The sequence below is a fragment of the Psammomys obesus genome, unplaced genomic scaffold (genome assembly GCF_907164565.1).
Source record: "Psammomys obesus unplaced genomic scaffold, mPsaObe1.curated_primary_1811, whole genome shotgun sequence".
Taxonomy (NCBI): domain Eukaryota; kingdom Metazoa; phylum Chordata; class Mammalia; order Rodentia; family Muridae; genus Psammomys; species Psammomys obesus.
Genome location: NW_026585609.1, coordinates 6,379,183 through 6,405,061, shown reverse-complemented (window position 1 = coordinate 6,405,061; position 25,879 = coordinate 6,379,183). Strand labels below are relative to the sequence as shown.

General features: G+C 45.6%; 1 protein-coding gene across 1 annotated transcript; it reads left to right on the top strand.

Moving 5' to 3' along the window:
* Window positions 1–11,722: 11,722 nt before the first annotated feature.
* Ddx47 (DEAD-box helicase 47) lies at window positions 11,723–24,285 on the top strand. The gene is made up of 12 exons (XM_055610775.1): window positions 11,723–11,817; window positions 12,345–12,438; window positions 15,102–15,290; window positions 15,487–15,558; window positions 15,743–15,861; window positions 16,409–16,480; window positions 16,906–17,022; window positions 18,027–18,173; window positions 19,035–19,172; window positions 20,826–20,896; window positions 22,095–22,224; window positions 23,759–24,285. The coding sequence occupies exons 1-12, from the start codon at window positions 11,731–11,733 to the stop codon at window positions 23,888–23,890; spliced, it is 1,368 nt and encodes a 455-aa protein (XP_055466750.1). The 5' UTR covers window positions 11,723–11,730; the 3' UTR covers window positions 23,891–24,285.
* The last annotated feature ends 1,594 nt before the right edge of the window (window positions 24,286–25,879 follow it).

The following is a 25,879-nucleotide window of genomic DNA, read 5'->3' as shown; positions in this document are numbered from 1 at the left end:
TTTTTACTGCTCTTCTGCCTCTTTCAAAGGTAGCATATGCTGTACCCCTATAATCCTAGCTCTTGCGAAATGGATGTAGGAAAACCAGGGGTTGAGGGTTATTATCAGCTTCATAGTGAGTATGAGGCCAAACTGAATTACATGAGGAAAATGGAAGGCAATTTGAGTGTCCCAGTTGCCTAGCTTGTGACGTCATTGTCTACAAAGTTCCCAAAGGCTTATTTCTCAGTAATACCTTTCCTGAAGTAATGGCCTTTCTCACTAAATGTGCCTGCCCCCCTTCCTTTTTTCTTTCCTTTCCTTTTAAAATTCTTTGTTTTTTAGGAAAAAAATTATTTTTGGTTTATGCATAGTATGTTTTGTCTGAAGGTATGGGTGTTGAGTCAGGAGACTCATGAATTCCAAACCAACTTGGGAAACTGAGTAAGAGCCTGTCAGGGAAGAAAAAAAAAAAAACTCTAAATATCTAAATAAAACTCGGTTCTGAGGTTGAGTGCACATTGCAGATACCGAGATCCTAGGGGTTTGCTCCATTTCCTCAGTGTGTTAGGGCAGGTCACATTAGGAAGGACGAGCTAAGATAACTTAAATAATGGTGTAAAGAAGGGCAGTTAAAAGGGCCGAGTAGAGAGAACAGGTGAGGAGTGGAGGCTCCAGTCAGTAGGTGACAGGAGGAGGAGAAAGACAGGAAGCAAAGCAATTAAAGCAAAAATAGGAAGTATTTACCCTTAGTGGTGAACATCCTTCATGGAAGTGGAAATTAAAGCCAGGGCCTCATGCAGAATTGGTTCTCTCCCATCCTGTGGGCCTCAGGTGTCGCGCGCGGCCTTTGCCGATAAGGACGACGCAACAACCGAGGATTTCTTCCGTCCGTCTGTAATTGGTGCTCTGTTCAAGTCTTCATAAGCATATGGCTGGCAATTGGAGTGCAGCCTAAACCCTCATTAGCATAAAGCTGCGCATGCGTAAACTGCAGGGCGGCGCAGGCAAGAAGCGCGAAAATGCTGGCAAGAAGAACCAGGAAGCAGGAAGCCGGCGCCATCTTGTAATGGCGGGAGCGACTCCCGACACTCAGGGATTGAACTCAGGTCCTCGGGCTTGGCGGCAAGCACCTTTACCCACTGAGCTGCCTCATCAGCCCAGCCTAGAGATTCTGAATGACCAGGAGGAAAGGATCAGAGACCATCATGCTTTCATCACGGAAGAAAGTCAAGCAGTATCTTCAAGAGAGGGTAGGGGAATTAGCTTGTTTCTCCTGCAAGACCATGGCCTCATTTGCCATGTTCAAAAGATGCTAAATTATCACTGAGTGTGAGGAATTCTCACAGCAGCTCCAGTTAGTGTTTTTCTTTTTCTTTTTTTTTTTTTTTTGTTTATTGATTGCAATCATCTTGATGTCAACTCATTATACTGGAAAACTTCCTGTTCTAAGATGTGGCAACGCTGCTGTGAATGTCATCATGGCAAAATGCCCGTGTATGTCAGCACGTCATCATGGCAACAGTATCTGGTTGCCAAGGAATTTAATAAACATCTCCATCTTTAGTAACCTGCGTTTTTCTTAATTGTGCATGCCTTTAAAAAGGAAACACTTGTGTTGTATATAATGAATCTGAATCAACCAGGAAATGAGTCAAAGCTGCTTTTCCTTTTTATTGCCCAGGTAACGGTGTGAACTTGACCTTGAAACCCTAGCTTCTGCGGATTTTGACTGTAAGGGTCATGATGCAGCATCCACATTTCTTGCTCGTTGTTAACTAGGTTAGACCCATTCCTTCCATGTTTTAGTTACATCTCAGCGTTAGAGTAGGGTTGGGTTAGGATCCTAGATTAAAAACATCTATTTTTCTAATGACCTGACGATCAAGCGGCAGTCCTGGTGAGGAAGCTGGCTTTGCTGTCACACCCTCATCCATGCTACACCCCATATCTCCGGGCCACACTGTAGGGCGGCTTTCCCGGCTGGACTGGCTGTTCAGTCACTTAACGAGGCTGATCCCTCCAGGTTCTGAAATCCCCATGATCCATACGCTCATAAAAGAAATAAGCTCCGGGGACTTAGAGCTAAGGACACTCCCCTGCACGCTGTTCTCACACTTCCACTGGGCAAATCACCCAGAGCCCTCTTGGTGCTGTTCTAGGGGCCATTTCCGTAGCGCTTACCCTGGTGGGATGTCAGACGGGGAGGGAGGAGAAGCAGAGGTCTTAGGTGCAGAGTCTGTAAGGCTTGCTGATGTGGAACCTGTGGGAAAGCTGAAAACTGGACGGAGAAGCCAAGTGTGGGCTGGAACTCCAAGTGCTGCAGAGCTAATGTGGGAGATTTCGAGGTTGAAAGATTAGTCCTTGTTGAAATGGGGACCCCATTTGGGGTCCGTGTAGACTATACAAGTGACAAAAACAAGTTGGCTTAAGCTCATTAAAAAAATGTAAGGACACATCACTGATATCTCCGTCCTTCTTCACCACACCTGGGATGGCCCAGGGACGATGCAGGAGCCTCGGAGGACCGCAGGTTTCACTAATGGCCGTCACCTTCTGCGTGAACTACTTTTCTCACTGTTACGACTAAATGCCTGATGATAAGCAACTCAGAAGAAATAGCTGTGCGAGCACGAGGCATCCCGTCCCATTGCATCTGTAGTCAGAAAGCAGAGAGATAAACGTTGTTGCTCAGATGGCTCGCTCCTTTAAAGTTTATTTATTTTTGTATATGGTGTGTGTGTGCATTGTTAAGTATTACAGCTCCGAAGGGAAAGGGATCCTGGCAGTTGGGGGCTGAGGAATACCATCAAGTCACACCATACAATCAACCTCACACCAGAGATTTATTGGAAGGGGAAAACCCAGGAGGGGAGCTCCGGCTGCCTCTGCTCCAAAAGAGAAGCAGCAGAGAATTGAGTGGGAGACAAGCTTCTACAGGGTTTCTTGGGGCAGAGCTTTCCAGGGTGGGGATTGGTGGGATTTCAAGTCCTCAGCTTGGGGTGAGCCCGGGGATTGGTGGGTTTCAAAGACCTGAGCTTGAGCTTTTTGCTCTGTGTCTGGAGAGCCTGGACCCCACTGTTAAGTGTTCCGTGGACAGAGCCTTGCAGCTGAAGGTCCTCAGGGACGGTGGGAGGGTTGGGGTTGGCCACTTGTGCACCTCGAGGGCTTGCACGCACGTCTGTGTGTGAGATGGACCACAAACAATGATACATGTATGGCGGTTAAAAGACAACTTTGGGCAGAATTCTTCACCGCCACCTTGTTTTTGAGACAGGGTCTCTCTTGTTGCCTGCGGCTGTGCCGTGTGCTCCAGTCTAGCTGGCCCCTGAGCTTCTGGAGAATTCTCCAACTTCTGCTGCTCGAGTGTTGGAATTACAGACGCGTGCCACATCTCACATGGGTTCCCAACAGGCACGTTTACCTGTTTGTGCCATCTTCCTGGTGCTGCCTTCTCCTTTGTCCCTTTTTGTGTGCATGTGTGGGGTTTAAGCACATGCATACAAGTGTACTCATCCATGTCTGTGAGTATAGAGGCCAGAGGTCAAGCACTGAATGTTCCCTACATGCATCTCTCTCTCTCTTTCTTATTTCTTTGAGGCAGGGTCTCTCGATGAACCTGGACCTTGCTAAATCTGTATCTTCCTCTATTGCTTTCATTTTTTAAGCTTTATTTTTATTTTATTTATTCAAGTTATTTTATTACAGCTTGATATTTTTACATTTACTTGTGTATTGTGTATGAGCATTTTGTGTGAATGTATGTGTGTGTGCCATGTGTGCCCAGTGCCCATGGAGATCAGAAGAGGGTAACATATACACTGGAATTGGGATTATGGGTGATGTGAGCCACCATGTGTGTGCTGGGAACCGAACCCAGGTTTTCTACAAGAGCAAGTGCTGCTACCTGCTGAGCCATCTCTCAAGCTCCCTATTTTTTTTTTTTTTTAAATTGCGTGTATGTGTGAGTGCAGGTGTCCTTGGAAGCTAAAGGCAGCAGTTATCCCTGGAGCTGGAGTCGCAGGTGGTTGTGAGCTTTGTGATTACAATGGGTGCTGGTCATTGGACCCGGGACCTCTGCAAGAGAAGTGTGGGTTAGTTCTTAACTTCTGAGCCATCTTTCCAGGCCACCCCACTTCACTTTTAGGACAGTTCTCTCACTGAATGGAGCTTGCTAATTCACCAAGGATGGCTGGCCAAGGAGCCCTCAAGACCTCCTTTTCGACCCTGCCTCTAGCACCGGGCCGCTGACACATGCCCCACATGCAGCACTCCACATGGGTACTGGGGAGCCAACCTCGGGTTCTCATCTTTGTGCAACAAAAACTCACCCACTGAGCAATCTCCTCAGACCCATCATTTCTCCCTTCTCATTCAGTCCAGGATACAAGCCCAGGGGATAGCACTAAGGTTTAGAGGAAGGCTTCAGGGGTGAAACAGAGACACAACCCCTCCCTCTCTCCAGCCTTAGGAGTTCCCTTAGTATTTCAGGGACCACGACTCAGGCCAAACCGCGGTGCACAGCTCCTGCATAAAAGAGAATTTCAGGTCTAGCCAGTTTGAAGCAGAGATGGAGATTCTATTAAAGATTGTTGCAGAATATTTGATCCATTTGTGACAGCCCAGATTGTGAACTGTAAACAAACAAACAAACAAAAATGTGTCTTTTGTTTGGTGTGGTTCAGCCCTAACATACACCTTTAATCCAAGAACTTTCTGTTTACTGTACAGTTGGTTACAGCGTGGCTCACCCAGCCCAAGCACACACCTTTAAACCCAGAGCTTTCTGCACACAGGATTTAATAGAATTAACCCTAGGTCAAGAGGCAGAGCAAGAAACCAGCTGACAGGGATTAAGCAGTCAGGAGAGACTTTGAGAGAGGGAGGGGTAGTGAAGACAGCAGCGTGGAGAAAGAGCTCTTCAGCTTCTTGGCCTTTAGCTTGTGGCTCTTTAGCTCTTTGGCTCTTAGCTTTTAGCTTTTTCCTCTGGGACCTGAGCTGAGTAGGAAGATCAGCTGGGTGCTTTCTCTGCCTCTCTGAGCTAGCAAGGTTTCATCAAAACATCTGGCTCCTGAGTCTTCATCACTAAAATCGAATGGTTGGGATTTTCATTCATTATAACAACAGAAGACATTCTAACAGAAGCTTAAGAATGGTTAAGGAGAAAGTGAGGTGCTCAGAAAGAAAGACAAACTGTGTGCATGAGCTTCTCAAGAGAACGATAATGAACTGTCTTAATACTAACCATACTGAGTATTTTGGAGGCTCTCATATTACATCTCACAGGATTTGCTAAGAATCCTCCCTCCACCTGCTTTGTTCTCTCCTCTGATCCATGAGGTTATAGAATGCATCTGGAGAGGCCCCGGGTAGAATTACAATCTGATAAGGTAAAATCTGGAGCCACTAGGATTGCACAAGGAGTTTAGCACACATCCTTTCCCTGAAAATAGCTTTCCGGCGAATTCCTAGAAATCTGAAGGTTTGTAACAAGGAAGAAAGAAAGGCCCCAAGCTATTGTTTATTGCTCTGGAATCCTCTGTTTCTCTGTTGATGAGAGGCTTCATCCAGACCCCTGGTGGGAGCTCCTCTCCTTTCGAACACCCACCATTTTGCCCCGTGCTTCTACTCAGCCCGAACTTCAGTGAAGCTTCATGCCCACAGGTGTGCCCTTCTAGCTGATTCTGAGCCGGGGGAGGCTGACAATGAAGATTCATCCTCACACCTTCTGGACTTCACCCTTCCTGTTCACCCGATCCCGTTCTGCCTCTCCTCCAGTGTTTACAGCTGTGCTAGTGACTATTCCTCGCTGCCAACCCAAGCCAGAAACCTCGGTCTCATGGATGCATTTCTAGCCCAACCCTGCCGTTAATTCCATCGTTGACACCCTGGTCCACAATACCACCATCATTTGCTTGGAATGCTGCCAGTAGATCCTCCTGCTCCCTCATCCTCTCTCCCCAGTCCGGTATCCATTTCAACCGAGTCTTCTCAAACACATTTCTGCTACGTATCTTCAATAGCTTTCCACTATCTTTAGAATAGAGTTCCAAATCTCCAAACTTTAACCTGGTTTATTCAGCTTCTTCCTGGGACAGGTAGTGTCGATTGTCAACTCGACAGAACCTAGAACCGTCTGGAATATGAGCCTCTCAGCCTGCCCCTGGGGGCTTTTTTGATTATGTTAATTGACGTGCAAAGATCCGTCTTAACTGTGAGAGGAACTGTTCTCTGGGCAGGGGCTCTGACTTCATTAAGTGGAGAGAGTGGTCTGAGTGTGTGTCCATCTCTCTGTGTCCTGATTGTGGGTATGATCTCTGTTTCCTGATTCTTCGGTCTGTACCAATGAACTGTGAACTGTAATAAATCCTTTCTCCTTCAAATTGCTTTTGGCAGAGTAACACACACACACACACACACACACACACACACACACACACACGGGTGAGGAGCACTACTGCAAGAGCTTCTGCGGAAGGTTTTCTTTTTGTTGTGAAGGATTTCTCACACCCTACATATCTGGTGGGTCCTGTTTAAAAGACCAGAAGGTCCTTGTTTGCAAGACATAGAAAACACATTCATGCTGCCCAGGGAAAGGCTAGGAAGGCTCATTATGCAATGCTTTAGCATCTGATATATCTTGTAGGTATCATTCATTTCACTTGTCGTTGCTGAAGGGCTTTGGTGGCATTCCTGTGATATTACAGACGGCTTTGCTCAGCACAGAAAAAATGCCTGGAGAGACAGACCGTCTCCTGAGGTAGTCTGTCTGGCCTTGGGCAAACAATCTCAGGAAGGAGAGAGTGCATGAGAGAACTGTGGGCTAGGGCTACAATCACTTCCTCATTTCCAAGCCCCTCACACCACCCCCATAAAAGGATGAAGCCAGCTCCCTCCAATCCCAGCAGACACCACAGTTTCCCATGGGAGAGGCTGCCCATTGCTGTATGTCCTAATAAACACAGTCCTGTCTGTGGAAGGTCAGACGTCTGTCTCTTTACCCTGCCTCAGAAATCTAGCAATTGCTTGTTATTGTTGTTTTTGTTATCTCTTTTTGTATATTAGAGACAGGATCTTACTATGTAGCCCAGGATAACCACAGATTTGCAATCATGTACCACCATATCTGGGTTTTTACAACTGTCTGATGTACTAGATGATGATTTATTAATTAATTTATAAAAAGGTTTATATCAGGTGTGGTGGCACATTCCTAGCACTTGAGAGGGAGAGGCTGGCAGATCTATGAGCCCCAAGCCAGTCTGGTCTACATAGTGAGTTCCAGGACAGCCAGGGCTATGTAGAGAGATCCTGTCTTAAAAGAACAAAAACAAAAATAAAAATTTGAAACGTTATTTTATGCGTATGGGTGTTTTGCTTGCATGTATGTCAGGGTACCATGTACATGCCTGGTGCCCAAGGAGGCCAGAAGAGGGCATTGGATCCCTTGGGGCTGGAATTATAGAGAGTTGTGAGCCACCATGTAAATGCTGGAAATTACACTTTATTCACTTTGTATCCCAGCTGTAGCTCCCCTCCCTCAGCCCCTCCCAACACTTCCCTCTCTCCCTCTTCTCCTCCCATGCCCCTCCCCAAGTCCATTCATGGGGGAGGTCCTCCTCCCCTTCCCTCTGACCCTAGCCTATCAGGTCTCATCAGGGCTGGCTGCATTGTCTTCCTCTGTGGCCTGGTAAGGCTGCTCCTCCTAGAATCTTTCTATGTAGCCCAGGATAATCACATATTCGCAATCATGTACTACTATGTCTGGATTTTTACAACTTTGTTTTGTTTTTTGTTTTTTGAGATAGGATGTCACTGTGCAGCCCTGGCTGTCCTGGGCTCTCTTTGTAGACCAGGCTGGCCTCAAACTCACAGTGAGCCCTCTGCCTCTGTTCCCAGTATTCTGGGATTACAGGAGTGCACCACGGCGCCCAGGTCCTGATTTATATTTTTTAACAGATTATTAAATGTATTTCGGTTTGGGATTGGTAAAGGAATTTCCAACAATTTCTGAAATGGCCCCAAGCAGACAAACACCTGCCAGTTTGTACTATTTATTTCTGTGAAGTGGCATTCTTGGCATTCACAATTATAAAGTCAATGTGTTGATCAGCTCTGAAAATCTCTAATTCTTCATAGCCTGTATTGTTGAATAGTCAGTTAAGATTTATGTCTTTGTGTAAAAATAAACAGGTACACCTGGAGGAAAGAGTAACAGAGGGAGGGAAGGGGAGAAGGGGAAGGAGAGAGAGAGGGAGGGAGGGGGAAAGGAGAGAATGCACTTTAGGACTCTAGCAGATTGTGTGAATTCTTGGCCAGAACGCATGTCCCTAAATTGGGAGCTCTTTGCTTTTGGTTCACGAGTCAGTAATGCGCTCCTGCCACAGCAGTCCTGTGAGCCCTCAGCAGGCCTCACCCTAACCCGCTTCTCCAGCACAGGAAGGACTAAGCCCAGCACCCGTGGTTGAGATGCAGTACCCCAGCACCCGCAGTGGATCTTTCTCTTTGGGACAGGGTCTTGCTGTGTGTAGGCCAGGCTGGCTTCAAACGTGTGGCCTTTCTGCCTCAGTCTCCTGAGTCGTTTTGCTTTTTCTGACTTGAGCTAACTACGATCAGCTGTGGCCCCTTCATATTAAAAGGAGCATTCCAGAAGTAAGCAAGCTGTAGTCAATGTGCCGCTGTGACTAGCATGATGACATAGCACACGGGTCTACTCAGCATTGCTGCTTGAGACCTGAATCACCCTATTATCTATCTATCTATCTATCTATCTATCTATCTATCATTATTTGGTGTCCACACTACTTGGGCTAGGTGCCTGTTAGTCACTTGCAGCATTGGTTATCAGAACAAGTCATGGTGGCCCCAAAGTGCAAGAGTAGCTATGCCAGCAATTTGGATATGTCTAAGAAAAGCCATGATGTCTTTCCTTTAACTGTCATCTTATATATCACCACAGGATACAAATGAAAAAGAGAGAGAAGAAGGGAGGAAGAGAGGGAGGGAGAGGAATACATCCACCTAACTTAAAAAAAAATTTAGTTTTTTTGAGACAGAGTTTCTCTGTGTAGCCTTGGCTGTCCTAGAACTCATTCTGTGGACCAGGCTGGTCTTAAATTCAAGAGATGCCTCTGCTGCTCCTAAGTGCTGGGATTAAAGGCTTGCACCACCACTGTCTGGCCCATCTAATTTCTATTGCAGTGTATCATTATAATCGTTGTCTTATACTATTAGGTACTGCCTATCTCTTACTAACCCTAGTTTGTAAATTAAGCTGTAACACGGGGTGGGGGTGGGGGGGACGCCATCTCTAGGGTTCTAGCTTCCACTAGAGGGCGTGTGTCTTGAATATACCCTCTGTGGATGAGGGGGGCTACTCTCCAAGACTTGTTAAAAAAGCTTTAAGGAACAATAGGAAAAACATTTTTTTTTAGATTTATTATTTATTTATACAGCGTTCTGCCTGCATGTGTGCCTGTGTACCAGACAAGGGCACCAGATCTCACTATAGAGGGTTATGAGCCATCACAATGTTGCTGGGAATTGATCTCAGAGACCTTTGAAAGAACAGCCAGTGCTCTTAACCTCTGAGCCATCTTTCCAGCCCCAGAAAAATAAATGTTTAAGGTAGTCAAGGAAAGCATTCTAAAATAGAATACTATATTGTCTTTCTGTTAATGTAATTGTTTTGTTTTTTTTCAAGACAGGGTTTCTCTGTGTAGCCTTGGCTGTTCTGGACTCACTTTGTAGACTACGCTGGCCTTGAACTCACAGAGATCTGCTGGGATTAAAGCCATTCACCACCACTTTCAGCTAAAAACAGAAGTTTTCTTTTGAAAAATTAAAAAAAATATTTTGGTTCTTAAAGACAGGGTCTCACCCACATAGGCATGATGGTTGACTTGCACTCATGGTAATCCTTCTGTCTCAACCTCCTGAGAGCTGAGATTACAGGCATGTGTTGTCATACTAAGACTTGTGTGTGTGTGTGTGTGTGTGTGTGTGCATGCATGAGAGAGAGACAGAGGAAGCATATAAACATAAGCATATGTGTCTGAAACCATGAAAACTTTTCAGAATAAGATAACATTCCCTTGCTTGGATTCTGTTGCATCTAACGTGTCATTTCAGGCTTGCTTTTGACCCATATCAATTTTAGGTTTTATTTAGATTTATTTCCTTTCTAAGCATTCTTATTGTTCTGAAAATACAGGATATGACAGGGCTCAGTTACTAGAATGGGCCCCTGTTGTTTCCGTGACCAGAATATATATATATCTCCAAGCTGCCCCAGGCCTCTGGGAATGCTCAAAGCACTCAACACGCTTTGCTCTTTGCTCTTTGGAACACATTCGTGGTCACTGTGGTCACTCCAGTAGTTCGACACAAATGCTGTCCTAGGGTGGGTGCTAGCTGAAGGCCTGATGCTTGCCTGGAGGTCACAGACCAGGAAATAGAGCCATGAAGATGCTGTCGTCACTGCACGCCACAAGCCCCTGGGTGCCTTGAGGAAGTCTTAAAAATAGCCTGAGTCTGAATTATCCAAAAATAGACAAAAGGATCCTTGCTTGACTACAATGGAGAGGTTCCCCCCTCCTCACCTCCCCACTTCCACACTGAGACTGGGTCATACTGTGTAACCCCTGCTGTCTTAAAACCAGGCTGGCTTTGAACTCAGAGATCCACCTGCCTCTGCCTCTGAGTGATGGGATTAAAGCCATGTGCCACCACTCACAGTCTTAGTTATGTATTTTAAGTCTGTGCTTTCCCCACTCAGCCTCTGGACCTAGGGCCCTACCTACTGTTAAGGGTTTGCTTGACATATCCTGCACACCTTTTAACAGCACACTCTGCCCCAGAAAGAGACACCACAAAGGGAGGGCTACCCAGTCGTCTCCAATGCCTCAGTTTCAGAATTAGTGCTGCCTTGAACACCCCACACCCTGAGAACTCCTATGCCTCCTCACAGAGGTGCACTTGTAGGCAGAGGGCATCGGACCTCGCTAGCCTGAGTGGTGACTCTTCAGATATCTCACTGTTCCCAGGAGTTTTCTATGTACATATTCTCCTGTCTTCAATAGTTTTCCCCTGAACTCACAGTGACTTTTCTGCTATCAGCGGCGTCTCAGCTCAGATATCACTGACTCAGAGACACCTTCCCAGTCTTGTAGTCATTATGACAACTCTCTCTCCCAAGGTTTTGTTCCCCTATTTTTTATGTAGGCTTATTACATGATCACACTTTCCATAATTCAATGTGGCCCATTGTTGTCTGTTTTTTGTTGTCTCCCTTCTCTCTGCAAGGGAAGTGGATGCTGTCCTGCCATGTCACAAACACAGCCCAAGCAAATGGCAGGCTGTCAGTTGACAAATACATGAAGTAATGAATAAATAGTGTGTGACGTCCATGCGTTTATATTTCGATAATTAGAAAAGTGGTAACACAAAGGGAAGACAGACAAGGCTCTGGAAAGCCTAAGACACAGAATGAGATCCTGCCTCAAGAAACCAATAAAAAAAATAGGGGCAGAGACCCAAAGGGCAGCAGAAAGCGACGGGCAAGTCGTCAGCCGCTTCTCTTGGCTCACAGGTTTCAAGCCATAACTGTTCTCCAAAGCCCCACCTACGTGGGCGCTGCAAAGCCAGAGCAGCCAGCAGGGGGCGCTCAGAACGTGCACGCTAGGGAAGAGTGAAACTACATTTCCCAACACGCCGTGCGTCGCTACCCCACTTCCGGAGTCCACGAGCAAGATGGCGGCAGGCGAGGAGCATGATTCCCCTTCAGAATCACTTCAGACAGCTCCGGAAGAGGAGGAAACTAAAACATTTAAAGACCTGGTGAGAATGGGTGATGCTGGTATTCATTCTGTGGTGCTGGCGTTAGGCTCACAGGGTTTGGGGACTTTATGTCCCAGCCTGGAGTGTGTTAGGTCGCCGTGGGGCCTAGCTTAGGCTTTCTTCAGACTATAAGAAACTCGGGTGTCTCAGCACGTTCCCTCGGGTGCATTTGCCTTGTAGGATACTGCTGAGTACTGAGAGACCCCCATTTGCTTTTCTTTCCACTTAGAGTAGATCCGTATCCTATCTAAGTCACACGTGTAAACTAGGTACAGCCACTTGTCAGAACTGGTTTGACGGTTAAATGAGATAATACATGCAAAGCATTTGCTCACGGTCCCTGGTGAATAGAAATTGTCTCGAGGAGCTGCCTGATAGTGTTTATATAAAGTAGATTCTGAGATGCACTATAATGTCCAGTGTAAAGGGCTACGCATCACCAGTAGGATGTCTTCTGTAAAGGCATTTAAAATGGAGCGAAGTGAGGATGCTGTTCTTTGCTAAAGTACGGTTTTCTGAATTGAAAGGGTGTGACGGATGTATTGTGTGAAGCTTGTGACCAGTTGGGATGGGCAAAACCCACCAAGATCCAGATTGAAGCTATTCCTTTGGCCTTGCAAGGTAGGTTGAAATTAAATATGCAGGTTGGTACAGATTCAGTGTGACCTTGTACTCAGTTTTTGTATCACTTTCAAGAGCTATTGCTGGCACATTTCAAGTAAAATAAAGATGTAATTTCAACCTGGGTATGACAGGACTGCTCTTGTGTTCCTGCACTGATGGGGCAGAGGCAGGAGGATGCCTGCCATAAATGAATGTGTGATGATGGTGCAAGCTTGTAATTCTAACACCTCGAAGGTAGATGTTGGTGTTAGTGAGTGGAGGGGTGGCAGCTTTAAACCCCTACAATGCTCTGCTGTCTGCATTTGCATGGCATGTCCTGGCTAAGTGATTATGCTCTAAGAGATTTTTAAGAAACCATCTCATAGGCAGGCGTGGTGGTGCACACCTTTGATCCCAGCCCCAGGTCTGCCAGAGGCAGGTGGGTTTCTGACAGTTTGAGGCCAGCCTGGTCTGCTAAGTGAGTTCCAGGATAGTCAAGGCTACACAGAGAAACTATATCTTGAAGAAGAAAAAAAGAAAGAATCCATCATACTTAATCTGTAGCTTTCAATACCTTTGGCCACTCCTTGCTTGAAGCTGTCATCGTTTTTGTTTTGTATTTTGAGACAGGATTTCCCTCTGTAGCCTTGGACCCGATCTGTACACCAGGCTGGCCTTGAACTCACACTCCTGCCTCTGTGTCTCCGAGTGCTGGGATTATAGGCATGCACCAACATGCCTGGCTGAATTGTTGCCATCTTTAATTTCATTTCTTTCTTTCTTTCTTTTTTTTTTTTTTTTTTTTTCCTTGAGACAGAGTTTCTCTGTTTAACCTCGGCTGTTGTAGACCAGGCTGGCCTGCCTCTGCTTCCCCAGGTGCTGGAATTACGGGAGTGCATCACCACTCTGGCTTGTCATCTTTAAATTCAAAACAGTATTTTACTCACCTGTCTCTCGCTATTCTCTTTTTTTCCCTTTTGCTTTATAATAGTGGTTCAGTCGTCATCCTCATTTCCTTATTCTAACACAACTTGGACCTATTAGAATTTTCAGATGTGAAGCCAGGTGGTGGTGGAGCAAACCTTTACTCCCAGCACTCGGGCAGCAGGGCTTGGTGGACTACACAAAGAAACCCTGTTTTGAGAAACCAAAAAACAAACAACAACAACAAAAAAACTTCTTTCAGATGTGGGATGAAGGTACAGACAGATGATGTTTATGCCTCTTGGAAATTGGTAACAAGATGGAAATTTATGGCTCCTATGTCTGCATTGCTGGTGCGTGCGTGCGTGCGTGCGTGCGTACGTGCAGTATCAGGATTAAAGGCAGAGCATGCAGAGGAGGAGTGAGGACACAAGGTGGCTGAACACAAGCGTTGTGGAGGAAGGGGAAGAGTGAGGGTATGAAGATGCTCATGGGTCATGGCTGGTTATGGCAGTGGGCATGAAATGATCCTGTTTTGTAGGAAGATGAGCTCAGGCCTGCTGGCATAAGCATGCCCAGTTAGCTTGCAGTCACCTCTCTGAACATTAAGTTCTCTGTATTCGGAAGCATTGACTTCCTCCCAGAACTGGTTTTTCTATAGTTCCTATCTCCATTTTTGGCTTTTCAGTTCCCGACACTAAAGTTTGTCTGTCACCCTCCACATTTTCTTCCAGTTTTTGTTTGTTTTTATGTTTGGGTTCTTGCTGTGTTGTCCAGGCTGGCTTCACACTCCTGGGCCCAAGTGTTCTCTTTTCCCAATCCTCCCACGTAGCTGGGACTATATATGTGTTCCATCACGTGCACTGTTCAGCTCCTTGCCTCATCCACGTTTATCTTCCTGAAGAATAACATTGGTTGTGACGTTCCCTGTTTACCAAACCATCCTGGGAGCTTATGACTTTTTTCCAGCCTCCTTTCTTTTCCATATAATGCCTTTCCATTCAGCCCAGGTGAGGCTTCTCACCTGTCCTTTGTGCCATGTTTCATAGAGTTCCAACCCTCTCTCCTCGTGCAGGAATGCTGGTCTTCCTTCTTTGCTTACTTCCACATAGAGCTCTTGGATCTCTGTTAGCCTAGCATTTCGCTTTGTCTGTATGAGCTTTATCAAATCAAGCACATTTGTGTTGGTAAGATTACTCAGTGGTTAAAGGTACTTACTGCTAAAACTCATGCTCTGAGTTTAACCCACACAATGGAAGTAGAGAACTGACTCTTACAGGTCATCCTCTGACTGTCACAGTTATACCATGGACACACATGTATGAGCGCGAACACACACACACACACACACACACACACACACACACACACAAAGATAGAACACATAAATATAATTTTTTTTAATTAGCTTTAAATTAAACTTTTTGGTTTGTTTGTTTTTTGAGACAGGGTTTCTCTGTGTAGTCCTGACTCTCTGAGAACTCACTACGTAGACCAGGACTCGAACTCAGAGATCTGTCTGCCTCTGCCTCCTGAGTGCTGGGGTTAAAAGCACAAGTTGCTATTGCCTGGCTTAAACATATTTTGTATTTGCCCTATCATTGAATTTTAGCTTATCTAATAAAGAGGCTATACCCTTTCATATACTCAGTCTCTTAATTCATCAGGGCTACCCTGTGTCTAGAATCATGTCATCACTATAGAAAACTTTGAAGGAGCTCAGTGGACATTTCTTTGTATTGTTCTTTTTCTCCTAGGTCGTGATATTATCGGGTTGGCAGAAACAGGATCTGGAAAAACAGGTGCCTTTGCTTTGCCCATTCTGAATGCGCTGTTGGAGACTCCCCAGCGCTTGTTCGCTCTGGTTCTCACCCCTACTCGGGAGTTGGCCTTTCAGATCTCTGAACAGTTTGAGGCACTGGGGTCTTCTATTGGAGTGCAGTGTGGTAAGTGTCTAAAAGAAGCAGAGCCTTGGGGTGTCATCATAAGTGGGGAAGGAGAGGAAAGGAGAGCGCTGTAAGCATGGTGTTGACCTAAGGAAGTGGTGTTGCCTTTTAGCTTTGTGGAAATCCAGCATTGGCTCTGAAGGTGCTCAGTGAGAAGATTAAGAATCACTGTTCTGTGTTTGCTTTGTTTCTGTAGCTGTCATTGTTGGTGGAATTGATTCCATGTCCCAATCACTGGCCTTGGCCAAAAAGCCCCATATAGTAATAGGTGAGTCACTGTCAAAGGTAAACACTACCGTGACGGGATGCGCTGGAGAAAGTCGACCTTGCTGGGTGGCGCCTGGGAAGTGGACCCGTGCCTCTGCTTAACTTTCTGTGTCTTCATTGTCTGTGGGGAGTAAGTAGATCGCTTTCTCACCCTTGGATCCTTTCTCCTCACCCTTTCTTGGTAGCTACTCCTGGCCGACTGATTGACCACTTGGAAAATACCAAAGGCTTCAACCTACGAGCTCTGAAGTACTTGGTCATGGACGAAGCAGACCGGATACTGAACATGGATTTTGAGACAGAGGCGAGTCTCAAACATCAGTCCTCCCCAGAGCTTCTCTGGGTCTCGAGTTCAGACTGCTGGCCCTGTTTCTGTAGAGCACCGTGGCAACCTCAGTGAGCGGTGGCCTGTCCACTGTTGTTCTGCATTCTTGGTGCCTCTTACCTTTAGAACAGTTAGGACTGGCTTCAGAGGCGAGAAGTGTTAAACCCACAGATTCTGTTTCATTTGACTAGTTATTCTGCATGTCCACAGTGTTTTCACCATCTTTGATGACATACCTGACATTGTTTATTTAGTTGAGTAATGTTTATTTTTTGGCCTTTTCCTTAACTTAGCTTTAAGTTGTTCTTCTCTTTGAATGGCGTTTAAAAAACATAACATCTGGTCGGTATCATAGTGTAAATATCAGTAAGTTCCAGCTGAAAATTTGAATTGTATTTTAAATTCTTAAACCTCCAGAGTTTGGTTTCTCAGTCCAGTCCTACCCCACCGCACCCCCTGTGTCCCAGAAGAGAATCTACAGGCGTCTAGTTTAAATGTCACTGGCATTCCTTCCTGTGTGCCTCAGGTTGACAAGATCCTCAAGGTCATTCCCCGAGATCGGAAAACATTTCTCTTTTCTGCTACCATGACCAAGAAGGTGAGATTTGCTTGGACTCCTGTTTTCCTCTATAGGAATTGTTACATAAACAAGAACAGGTGAATCTTGGTGAGTTTCAGGCCAGATGGTCTAAATGGTAAGAACCTATTTGCGTTATTAAAAAAAAAAAAAAAAAAAAAGATTTACAAGCCAGGTGTGGCAGTGTATCCTGGTTACTTGGAAAGTTGAGCCAGGAGGATCACAAGTTTAAGGCCTGTGTGGACCACAAAGTAAGTTCAAGGCCATCCTGAGTACCGTAGTGAGACCATGTCTCAAAGTAGAATGGAAAACTAGGACTGGAGATGTAGCTAGTATGTGAACAGTTGCTAACTTGGGTGAAGCCCTAGGTTTCTGTCTAGCATGCATGCTATAAAAATGAAAACATTGAGCATTTAGGAATTGATGTCTTACTCTGTTTTCTTTAGGTGCAAAAACTTCAGCGTGCAGCTCTCAAGAACCCTGTGAAATGTGCCGTTTCCTCTAAGTACCAGACTGTTGAGAAACTGCAGCAGTATTACCTTTTTATTCCCTCTAAATTTAAGGTAAAGTGTTGACTTTCTCATTGCTGCCATTCCTGTCCTTACCAAAGCATCTGAGACTGTGTCGACTCTTGACCAGCTGAGAGCTACATGTTCAGCTTCTGTTTATCTCAGATAAGTGAGCATGCCAGGAATTCATAGCATTAACCCAAAGTAGAAGCCCTGATATAATAGTGGATTCCCTCCCCAGACCACCATTGTGGTCGGTTTTCCTTCATCTGCTTAGTTCATGGCTGCTTTGCTTGGTTACTGAGTATAGAACTTGTGTGTGACCTCACGATGCATTGGGGTACTTGTTTCACAGAGCTCATCGTAGCCAGCCAGGTGTGGCAGTGCATGCTTGTCTTCCCAGCACTAGGAATTTGAAGCAATATCACCATAGGTTCAGGCCAGCCTGGGCCTTGGAGTAAGTTTGAGGCCATATTGGACTACATAGTGAGACCTGCCACAACCTGCACGGATTAGGGATTGACCTGGCTGGGGCAACTGGGAATTAAGAAAGTACAGGCACAGAAAAGCTGGGCTTTGTTACTGTGATAGGGTCTCACCAACAACAGCTGAGAAAGTCAGCATGTTCATTTTATTGTATACATGAGTAGGTTTAGTTAGTCTCCATAGTAGGCCTGTCGGGGAGCAGGCTCGGGCTGTACACAGTGCGGAGGAGGAGCTTGTGGCTGATGTTTTCTCCACACACTGTCAGCAGCAGCATTCTGATGGGACTCTGAGACTGATCACAGGCTGTTCCTATGGCTCTGAAGCATTGGGGACCTTCCTGGCCATCTTTATGTCAACAACAACTCGGGACTTCATTCAACTCAGTACACATTCACTCAGGGATCCTTCCACTCCCTCCAGACACCATGTCCAAAAATATGGGGAGTAGCAGGGAAGAAGTTTAAAGCTCAAAGCTGCTGGTTCGGATGATTGAGACACCCCTGCAGGCTTGGTCTTTCTCTGCATGTTGTAGGTCTCCAGCCCTTCTTCCTTGTACTTGTTTTCTAATTTAGGATACCTATCTGGTTTACATTCTCAATGAATTGGCTGGCAACTCCTTTATGATATTCTGCAGCACTTGCAACAATACTCAGAGAACTGCTTTGCTGCTCCGAAACCTCGGGTTCACTGCCATCCCCCTCCATGGGCAGATGAGTCAGGTAAGAGTTCTTTGACAGGAACCGCTGGGATGAGGCAGGCAAACTCTGTTGATAGATGAGTGCAGCGGACACAGAGGGCACCAGTGCCCAGTGCATGCTCCTAACTCTAATCTTATGTGTTTTGATGCGTAGCTTTGTAAGCTCACGTTCTTGTTTTCAGACAGCAAGTGGCCTATTTCATAGATAGGTCTGGTGAGACGGCTTAGTTGGTAAAGTACATTCCGTGCAAACATGAGGACCTGAGTTTGAGCCCCAGGAACATCCAGAGCTGGGTATGGTGGCCTGTGGCTGTAATCCAGCTGCCTGGAGCTCAGCTTACCTGCTCAGCCTAACCAGTGAACTTTGGGTTAGAAAGCTGAGACTATGGATAGCGTGAGCTGTGGGTACTGGAAACCAGATCATCTGGAAGAGCTGAAAACGTTCTTAATCAGAGAGACGTTTCACCATCCCCAGGGAGGAGTCTCAGAAAGATTGTCAAAACACTAAGGGTGTCTCTGGTCTCCACATGCATGTTCATGTGCATTCTCATGTGCTCCCATGTAAACATGTGAACATAACATGCACACAAAAGAATATCTCATGGGGAGTGGTCTGGTTTGTAAGCTTTTGAGTCAGTGTATTAGTGATGTTTCTCTGGTCTCTAGGATTGTTAATAATAAGGTATTTTTCTGATGTGTTGAAAACAGTCCTTATTTTGTGTTACCATTTGCAGCCTAAGTCTTAAGTATTTTTTGTTGTTTTCATATTTATTTTGACTGAAGCCCAGTCGTTTTAAAAATTCTTGTTGTGTTTACTGTGTTCCATGTCATGTGTGTCATCATTCCTTCATTTTTCAGAATTTAATTGTTTTCCTCCTCTCAGAGCAAGCGCCTTGGATCTCTAAATAAGTTTAAGGCCAAGGCTCGGTCCATTCTTCTAGCGACTGATGTCGCCAGCAGAGGTCTGGACATACCCCATGTGGATGTGGTGGTCAACTTTGACATTCCGACTCATTCTAAGGTGAGTTCTTTTGCTGCTTGGACTTCTGAGTTCCAAAGTTTATTTATTAAATAATGTGTTTTTGTTTTTCTTAGTTATAGTGTTTTTGTTAGTGTTTGATATTAGTTCAAAATCAAAAATGAGAAAGTGGTGGGATAGAGCTTTTCTTAGTAAGGGTTTTATTGCTTCAACAAAACACTGTGACCAAAGGGTTTGACTTACACTTCCAGATCACAGTCCATCATTGGAAGAAGTCAGGATAGGAACTCAAGCAGGCCTGGAACCTGGAGGCAGGAGCTGATACAGAGGCCATGGAGGGGAGCTGCTTACTAGCTTGCTTAGCTGCTTTCTTATAGAACCCAGGACCACCAGCCCCAGGGATGGTACCCCCCAGGGGCCCTCCCCCATGGATCACTAATTGAGAAAATGCTTTACGGTTGATCTCATGGAGGTGTTTCCTCAACTGGGCTTCATCCTCTGATGACTCTAGCTTGTGTCAAGTTGACATGCTACATGAGACCCTATCTCCAAGCAACAGCCAAGAAAGCTCTTGACTGGTATAATCTCACCATTTGCACATGGCTGTTGGCAGCATTAGCAGATGTGAATGTGAAGATATCCAGAGAGAATTACTGGTCATAGTTCAGGGTGACTATAGCAGAAGCTGACCACACTGGCCTCATTCCTCAGTCTTGGCACTGTTAGCATTTGTGGATTCTTTGTCTTGGGAGTTGTTGTTTGCGTAGAGTATGCTTAGCATTCCTCAAGTCTACTAGACGGTATCTCACACTCTTATGGTTGTGACAGCCAAAAGTGTTCCAGGCATTAACAAATGTCCCCTGGGAGAGGCAGGATCACCCCTGGTGGAACTTTGTTTTTCTTGGCTCCTTACTGAGTTGTTATCTCATTTGAGTTTCACAACGACTCTTTTAAGTTTAGGTATTTGTTCAAGCCCTGGCTTATAAATAGAAACTAAAGTTCAGAGAAGTGATGACGTGCAGATAATTGTGTAGGCGCTGTCTCTCTCTCTCTTTCAGATGTATTTATTCATGTATTTTATGTATATGAGAGCACTGTCTTAATGCACACCAGAAGAGGGAGTCAGATCACATGATAGATGGCTATGAGCCACCATGTGGTTGTTGGGAATTGAACTCAGGACCTTTGGAAGATTGCTCTTCCAAAGAGTGGTTAAGTGCTCTTAACCACTGAGCCATCTCTCTAGCTGCTGAGACGTCTCTCCAGCTCCTGACCAGTATTTTTCTGTATTCAGTGTTGCCATAGCCATGTAGATAAACTGTATGTTTGTCGTTGTGTAAGAGAAAGCAGGCATTAGATGAATTTTGTGCCACAGCGTTTTGTTTTGTTTTTAAAATAAAGAAGCCAAGTGTACCGCATGCCTTAATCTCAGTATTTTGGAGGCAGAGGCAGGTGAATCTGAGTTTGAGACCACCCTGGTCTACAAAGTGAGTTTCAGAACAGCCAGAGCTGTTACACAAAGAAACCCTGTCTTAAACAAACCAACAGATGGAAGTAGATTGATTTCTCAGCAAATTTCTCAGGCCACTTCCTCCATGTTCCAAAGGCATGTATTTTCTTTGAGGGGTCTGCTGCAGGACTTTGCACACATTCTTTCTTAGCTCTGATCTGAATTTATTTACTTTTATGTTCCAGGATTATATCCACCGAGTAGGGCGAACTGCTAGAGCTGGGCGCTCTGGAAAGGCCATTACTTTTGTAACACAGTAAGTAAATCGGCACTGGGACAGGGCAGCACAGGGACAGGAGCTCTGGAGGGCCTCTACCCTTTGCAGTACTAATCATATAGACTGCCTCTCCTGGATTTCAGGGTGTGTGTGTGTTTTGTATGGGTGTATATGTTGTGTGTGTGGTTTTGTATGTAGCTATGTAGGTGTGTATGTGAGCGTCTTCATGCTTGCTCCTTAAGTGCTTTACCAGCTGAATCATCTCCCCAACTCTGGTTTTCAAATTTCTGAAATGCAAACAACCCTGACCTACCAAACTTGGTAAAAGCGTGATAATCCAGTCATGGTAGAGCTGTGTTAAAACAAAACCCAGGAACTACTGTGAAAGATGCCATGTCATACATCATGTCATGTCAAACAGAAACAAAGTGGCACCTGCTGCTTCTCTCAGTGCTAACGGGGAGCAGTGACCTTCCCCTTAATTCTGAGCGGGGCAGAGTAACTGTGTCTGACTTTGTTATGTTTTATGAATATGGGTGTTTTGCCTGCATGCATGTCATTGTACCAGAGGCCAGAAGAGGTTGTCAGATCTCCAGGGGCTGGAGTTACCAACAGTTACGGGTGTTGGGAACTGAATGTTGGTCCTTTGGAAGAACAGTCAGTGCTCTTAACCAGCAAGCCATCCTTGCAGGCCCATTTTAAAAGTTTATTCTTAGCCAGGCAAGGTGGCACATGCTTGTAATCCCAGCACTCTGGGAGGCAGAGGTGGGCAGATCTCTGTGAGTTCAAGGCCAGCCTGGTCTACAAAGTGAGTCCAGGACAGCCACGGTTACATAGAGAAACCCTGTCTTGAAAAACCAAAAAAGAAAAAAAAATTATTCTTAGCAGTTTCACACTGTATACAGTGTGTTGATCATATTTCCCCAGCTCCCTCTGCCATGCTCTGTCTCTCATGTCCTCTTCTTTGTACAGCTGAGTGTAATTAGGGCTGCTACATATGAATGCATGTGGGTACCTAGTGCTTTTCTGTGAGTAAATAATACTGTGGGTGATGGATGATTTCCCAATTGTCGATGCACAAAAGTTGTGTTTTTATCTGTATTTTGAGAAGGAATCATATACTCAGCATTGTTTAAAAACTGGCTCATACTCTATCATACGTGATACCACAGTACTAGGCAACACAGGACGCTGGCATTATGAGCCCAGCAAAGCCAGGCCAATTTTCTTTCCACAGGTATGATGTGGAACTCTTCCAACGCATAGAGCATTTAATTGGGAAGAAACTGCCCGTCTTTCCAACACAGGATGAAGAGGTTATGATGCTCACAGAACGTGTGAACGAAGCCCAGAGATTTGCCCGAATGGTATGCTGTTTTCTGCCTTCACCAGCATCTCCTGCTCTTACCTGTGCCCTCATCAGACACTTGCTTTTTTGTTACATAGTCAAGATGGGCAAATGAAGGTTGAGGGCCCATGGGAAATTCACCGCTAAATCTGGGTTGTTATAGTCTGAATAGGCTAACCACATTTTCTTCTACTGTTTGTGTATTATGCCCTCTACCTCAAAAAAAGGTCAACCTCAAGGTCAGAAGACTAGCTATGACTAAACTATGACTTGGACATTTGCCTCACCTCTCATGCATAATTTGGGAATAACGTGTTTGCCTTGAACACCTTCAGTGTATTCTGAGCACCACTCAAGCGTGCAGGAATCTAGTAGGGGTAGTGGCAGTAGCAGCATGAGACAAGCCTCAAGAGGAAGCCCTTGGAAGTGCTCTGTGCTTCCTGGAAAGAGCTCAGAACTGTGGAGGAACTCTGCCTTTGTTGTCTTTTGAATCACTGAGATACAGACTTGCTGTGGTGTTTTGCCCACATGGGATTTCTGTGTGAGTTCTTATTTGTAAAATGCTTCCCTGTGGAGGAGTAGAAATGGGGTTGGCACCTGAGGAATGACTGGCCCACAGTTGTCCTTTGACCTGCGCGCGCACACACACACACACACACACACACACACACACACACACTCTCAACCTGTAGTTAAGTATAATGACATGTGCCTATGATTGTAGTTAGGAAGATCACTGAGAGTTCCAGTCCAGATCTGTGCATTGAGAAAACAGTTTTAGAAAATATAGAAAGCATTAAAGTAGTAACCATTGGTAGCATCCAGCTTTTTGGGGTTTTTTTAGGCATAATTAGAACTTACTTAATTATGTGTGACTAACATTTTTGTATTTTACCATGTATAAATCCATGAGATCCTTTTTTTATTTTATTTTATTTTATCTGTCTCCCTCTCCTGGCCACTGTTTTGTTTGGAGTTTTGAAGCAGAGCTTTGCTGTGTAGCTCAGGCTGCCCTTGCACTTATGTAGCACTTATGTAGCCCAAGGTGCCCTTGAACTCATGTCCAGCCTCTTGCCTCAGCCTTCCAAGTGCTGGGATTACAGCTGTGCACCACCATGACCAGCACATGTGATCATTCTCTAATGGCTACAGAGAATTTCATCACATGCAGTTTTCAGTAATGAATGTTCTTCTCTAACTAGGTCTGTGTGGAATATCTTAGTATTTGCACCTTTGCTTGTTGCCTTAAAGTAAACTTCTAGAAGTAAAATTGATGAAGGAGTACACATATAGTCAGTTTGAATTCCTACAGAATGCCAGATTGTCCCCTAGAAAAGCTGCAGCAGGTCATATGACCAGCGACATCAGTACTGGGGTCACATCTATGCCAGCCTTATTTTATTTTCATGCTTTGGTCACTGTGTGTAAAGTCAGCGTTTTTGTTCATTTGGAACTGATTCTTACCCTTTGCTGGTAACCTTTGACCTGACGCCAGGGATCCCAGAGGATGTTAATAACTCATGTTCAGTCACATCCTTTTTGCTGTCCCATAGGAGTTAAGGGAACATGGAGAAAAGAAGAAACGCAAGCGAGAGGACACAGGAGATGATGATGATACAGAGGGCGCTATTGGTGTGAGGAACAAGGTGGCTGGAGGGAAAATGAAGAAGCGGAAAGGCCGCTAGCAGCAGCTTTAGAAAGACAGGACTTCTGCTCTCCAGCTGGAAAAGGGATGGAAGGAGGCAGTGAACCCCCTCCAGTACTGAGATTCCGTCCAGAGACTGCTCTGTCGGCTGGAAGCTTATTCTCTGAGGGTTGGAGTGTCGAAGCAGTGGGACAATTTTCACCGTGTTGACCCAGGACTGACTGCTCTTAAGCTTGCGTTCGTCACCTGTGATACAAGCGCCATGTGCTCTTCATACTGCACCTCTGCCTTTTCCACCTGCAAGTCCAGGGCCTGGCTGAGGAAGAGCTTCATCTGTAGTTAGTTGTAAAGCTTCTACAGAGTGGAGTGTAATCAGCTCATCTCAGCCAACATCAAGCCTGATGTGGAACAATAATAATTATTTTTAAAGATGTATTTTTATTATTTGTGTGTGTGTGTGTGTGTGTCTGTGTGTACACACTTTGTGCAAGTGCCCAGAAGCCAGAAGAGCCAGCTTCCTCTGCATCTGGAGTTACAGGTGGTTGTGAGTAACCAGTGTGGATGCTAAGAATCAAACTCAGGTCCTCAAGAAGAGCAGTATTCAAATTTTTTGGAGACCATGCTGTTAAAGGGCTTTGTAGCTCCCGCTGACAGGGACCTGTCATTGTCATCATATGGCAGGTTAATTGGTTGTCTTTAATTGAAGACATTAATTAACATTATTTGTGTTGGAAGAAAAATGAAGAGCACGATGATGGATGGCTTTGAAAGTCCTCCTTAAAAAGAGGTTGCATTTTTATTCTATTGGTGAAGCTGCAAAGGGCTTCAGAGCCCCAATATGTTAATTTTGCGGCCCAAGGAACTAGGAAGGTGGCTAGGAAACTGGTGTCTCGAATAATTCCTGTCCCAGGGTGATGAGTGTCACATCAGTGTATCAGAAGGGAAGGTAATTCACAGTCTGTTTTCATCCTCTTGCTACTGGTACATGGTGTTGCTCTTCTGTCTGTTACGGTTGAATTCGTATAGAGAGCTGGGTCTATCTATCCAGGAGGAGGCAGCACTGGCTCTGGGAACTGTGGTCAGAAGTGAGGGTTGCTTTTTGAGCTGCTAGGCGTGAACAGTCTTGAATTCTGAGGGCTTTTACACATAGAAAGTCCCTAATTTTTGTTGTGCCTGGCAGTGGTGGTCCACCTTTAATCCCAGCACTCGGGAGGCAGAGACAGACGGGTCTCTGAGTTCTGAGTTTGGGGCCAGCCTGGTCTACAGAGTTCCAAGACAACCAACGCTACCCAGAGAAACCCAGGTTTGAAAAACAAAACAAAAAACCCAACCAAACAAAAAAGAAATTTCAGATTTTTGTTGACTGTCACCATTTTATTAAAAGGGGCGGGGGTGGGGGAAGGCATGGTGGCGCAGGCCTGTAATCCCAGCACTTAGGGAGGTAGAGGCAGGGGGATCTCTGAGTTTGAGGCCAGCCTGGTCAACAAAGTGAGTCCAGGGCAGCCAAGGCTACACAGGGAAACCCTGTCTCAAAAAAGTGTGTCTGGAATGACAGGTCTGGGGTAAAAAGATGTCAGAGAGTCATGTGGTGGAGAAAATGAAACTTGTTAGAAGAGACCCTTGGCATGTACAACTAAAGAAACGTGTGTATTCCACAGAGTGTTTTTCCCGGAGACAAGCTTAAGAAGGTTAAGTGTATTGTAGTTCAGGGCAGACTGCTCATACTGTTGACTGCAGTGGTGACAGGACCTGTGTGCGTGTGCACACGTCATCTCACAGAGGCCGGAAGAGCATCAGGTGCCATTCTCCGTCACTCTGCTCACACAGTGCACCTCCCTGGGCCTGCAGCTAGGCTGGTGGTCAGCAAGCCCCCCCCCCCCCCCCCCCCCCCCCGGGGGGGCAGGTGGGGGGGTGGTCACCCCCCCCCCCCCCCCCCCAGTCCTGTCTCTGGGGATCAGGTGTGACCGTGATCACACCCAGCTTGCTACATGGGTGTTAGGAATCTGATCGCCAGGCACTCGTAAGGCAC

What these genes read in the sequence shown, in the direction of transcription:
- Ddx47 (XM_055610775.1), top strand. Translation starts at nt 11,731, where the DNA reads ATGGCGGCAGGCGAGGAGCATGATTCCCCTTCAGAATCACTTCAGACA. An exon ending in CTAAAACATTTAAAGACCTG is followed by an intron (nt 11,818 to 12,344) that starts GTGAGAATGGGT and finishes CTGAATTGAAAG; the next exon opens with GGTGTGACGGATGTATTGTG. An exon ending in CCCAGAGATTTGCCCGAATG is followed by an intron (nt 22,225 to 23,758) that starts GTATGCTGTTTT and finishes GCTGTCCCATAG; the next exon opens with GAGTTAAGGGAACATGGAGA.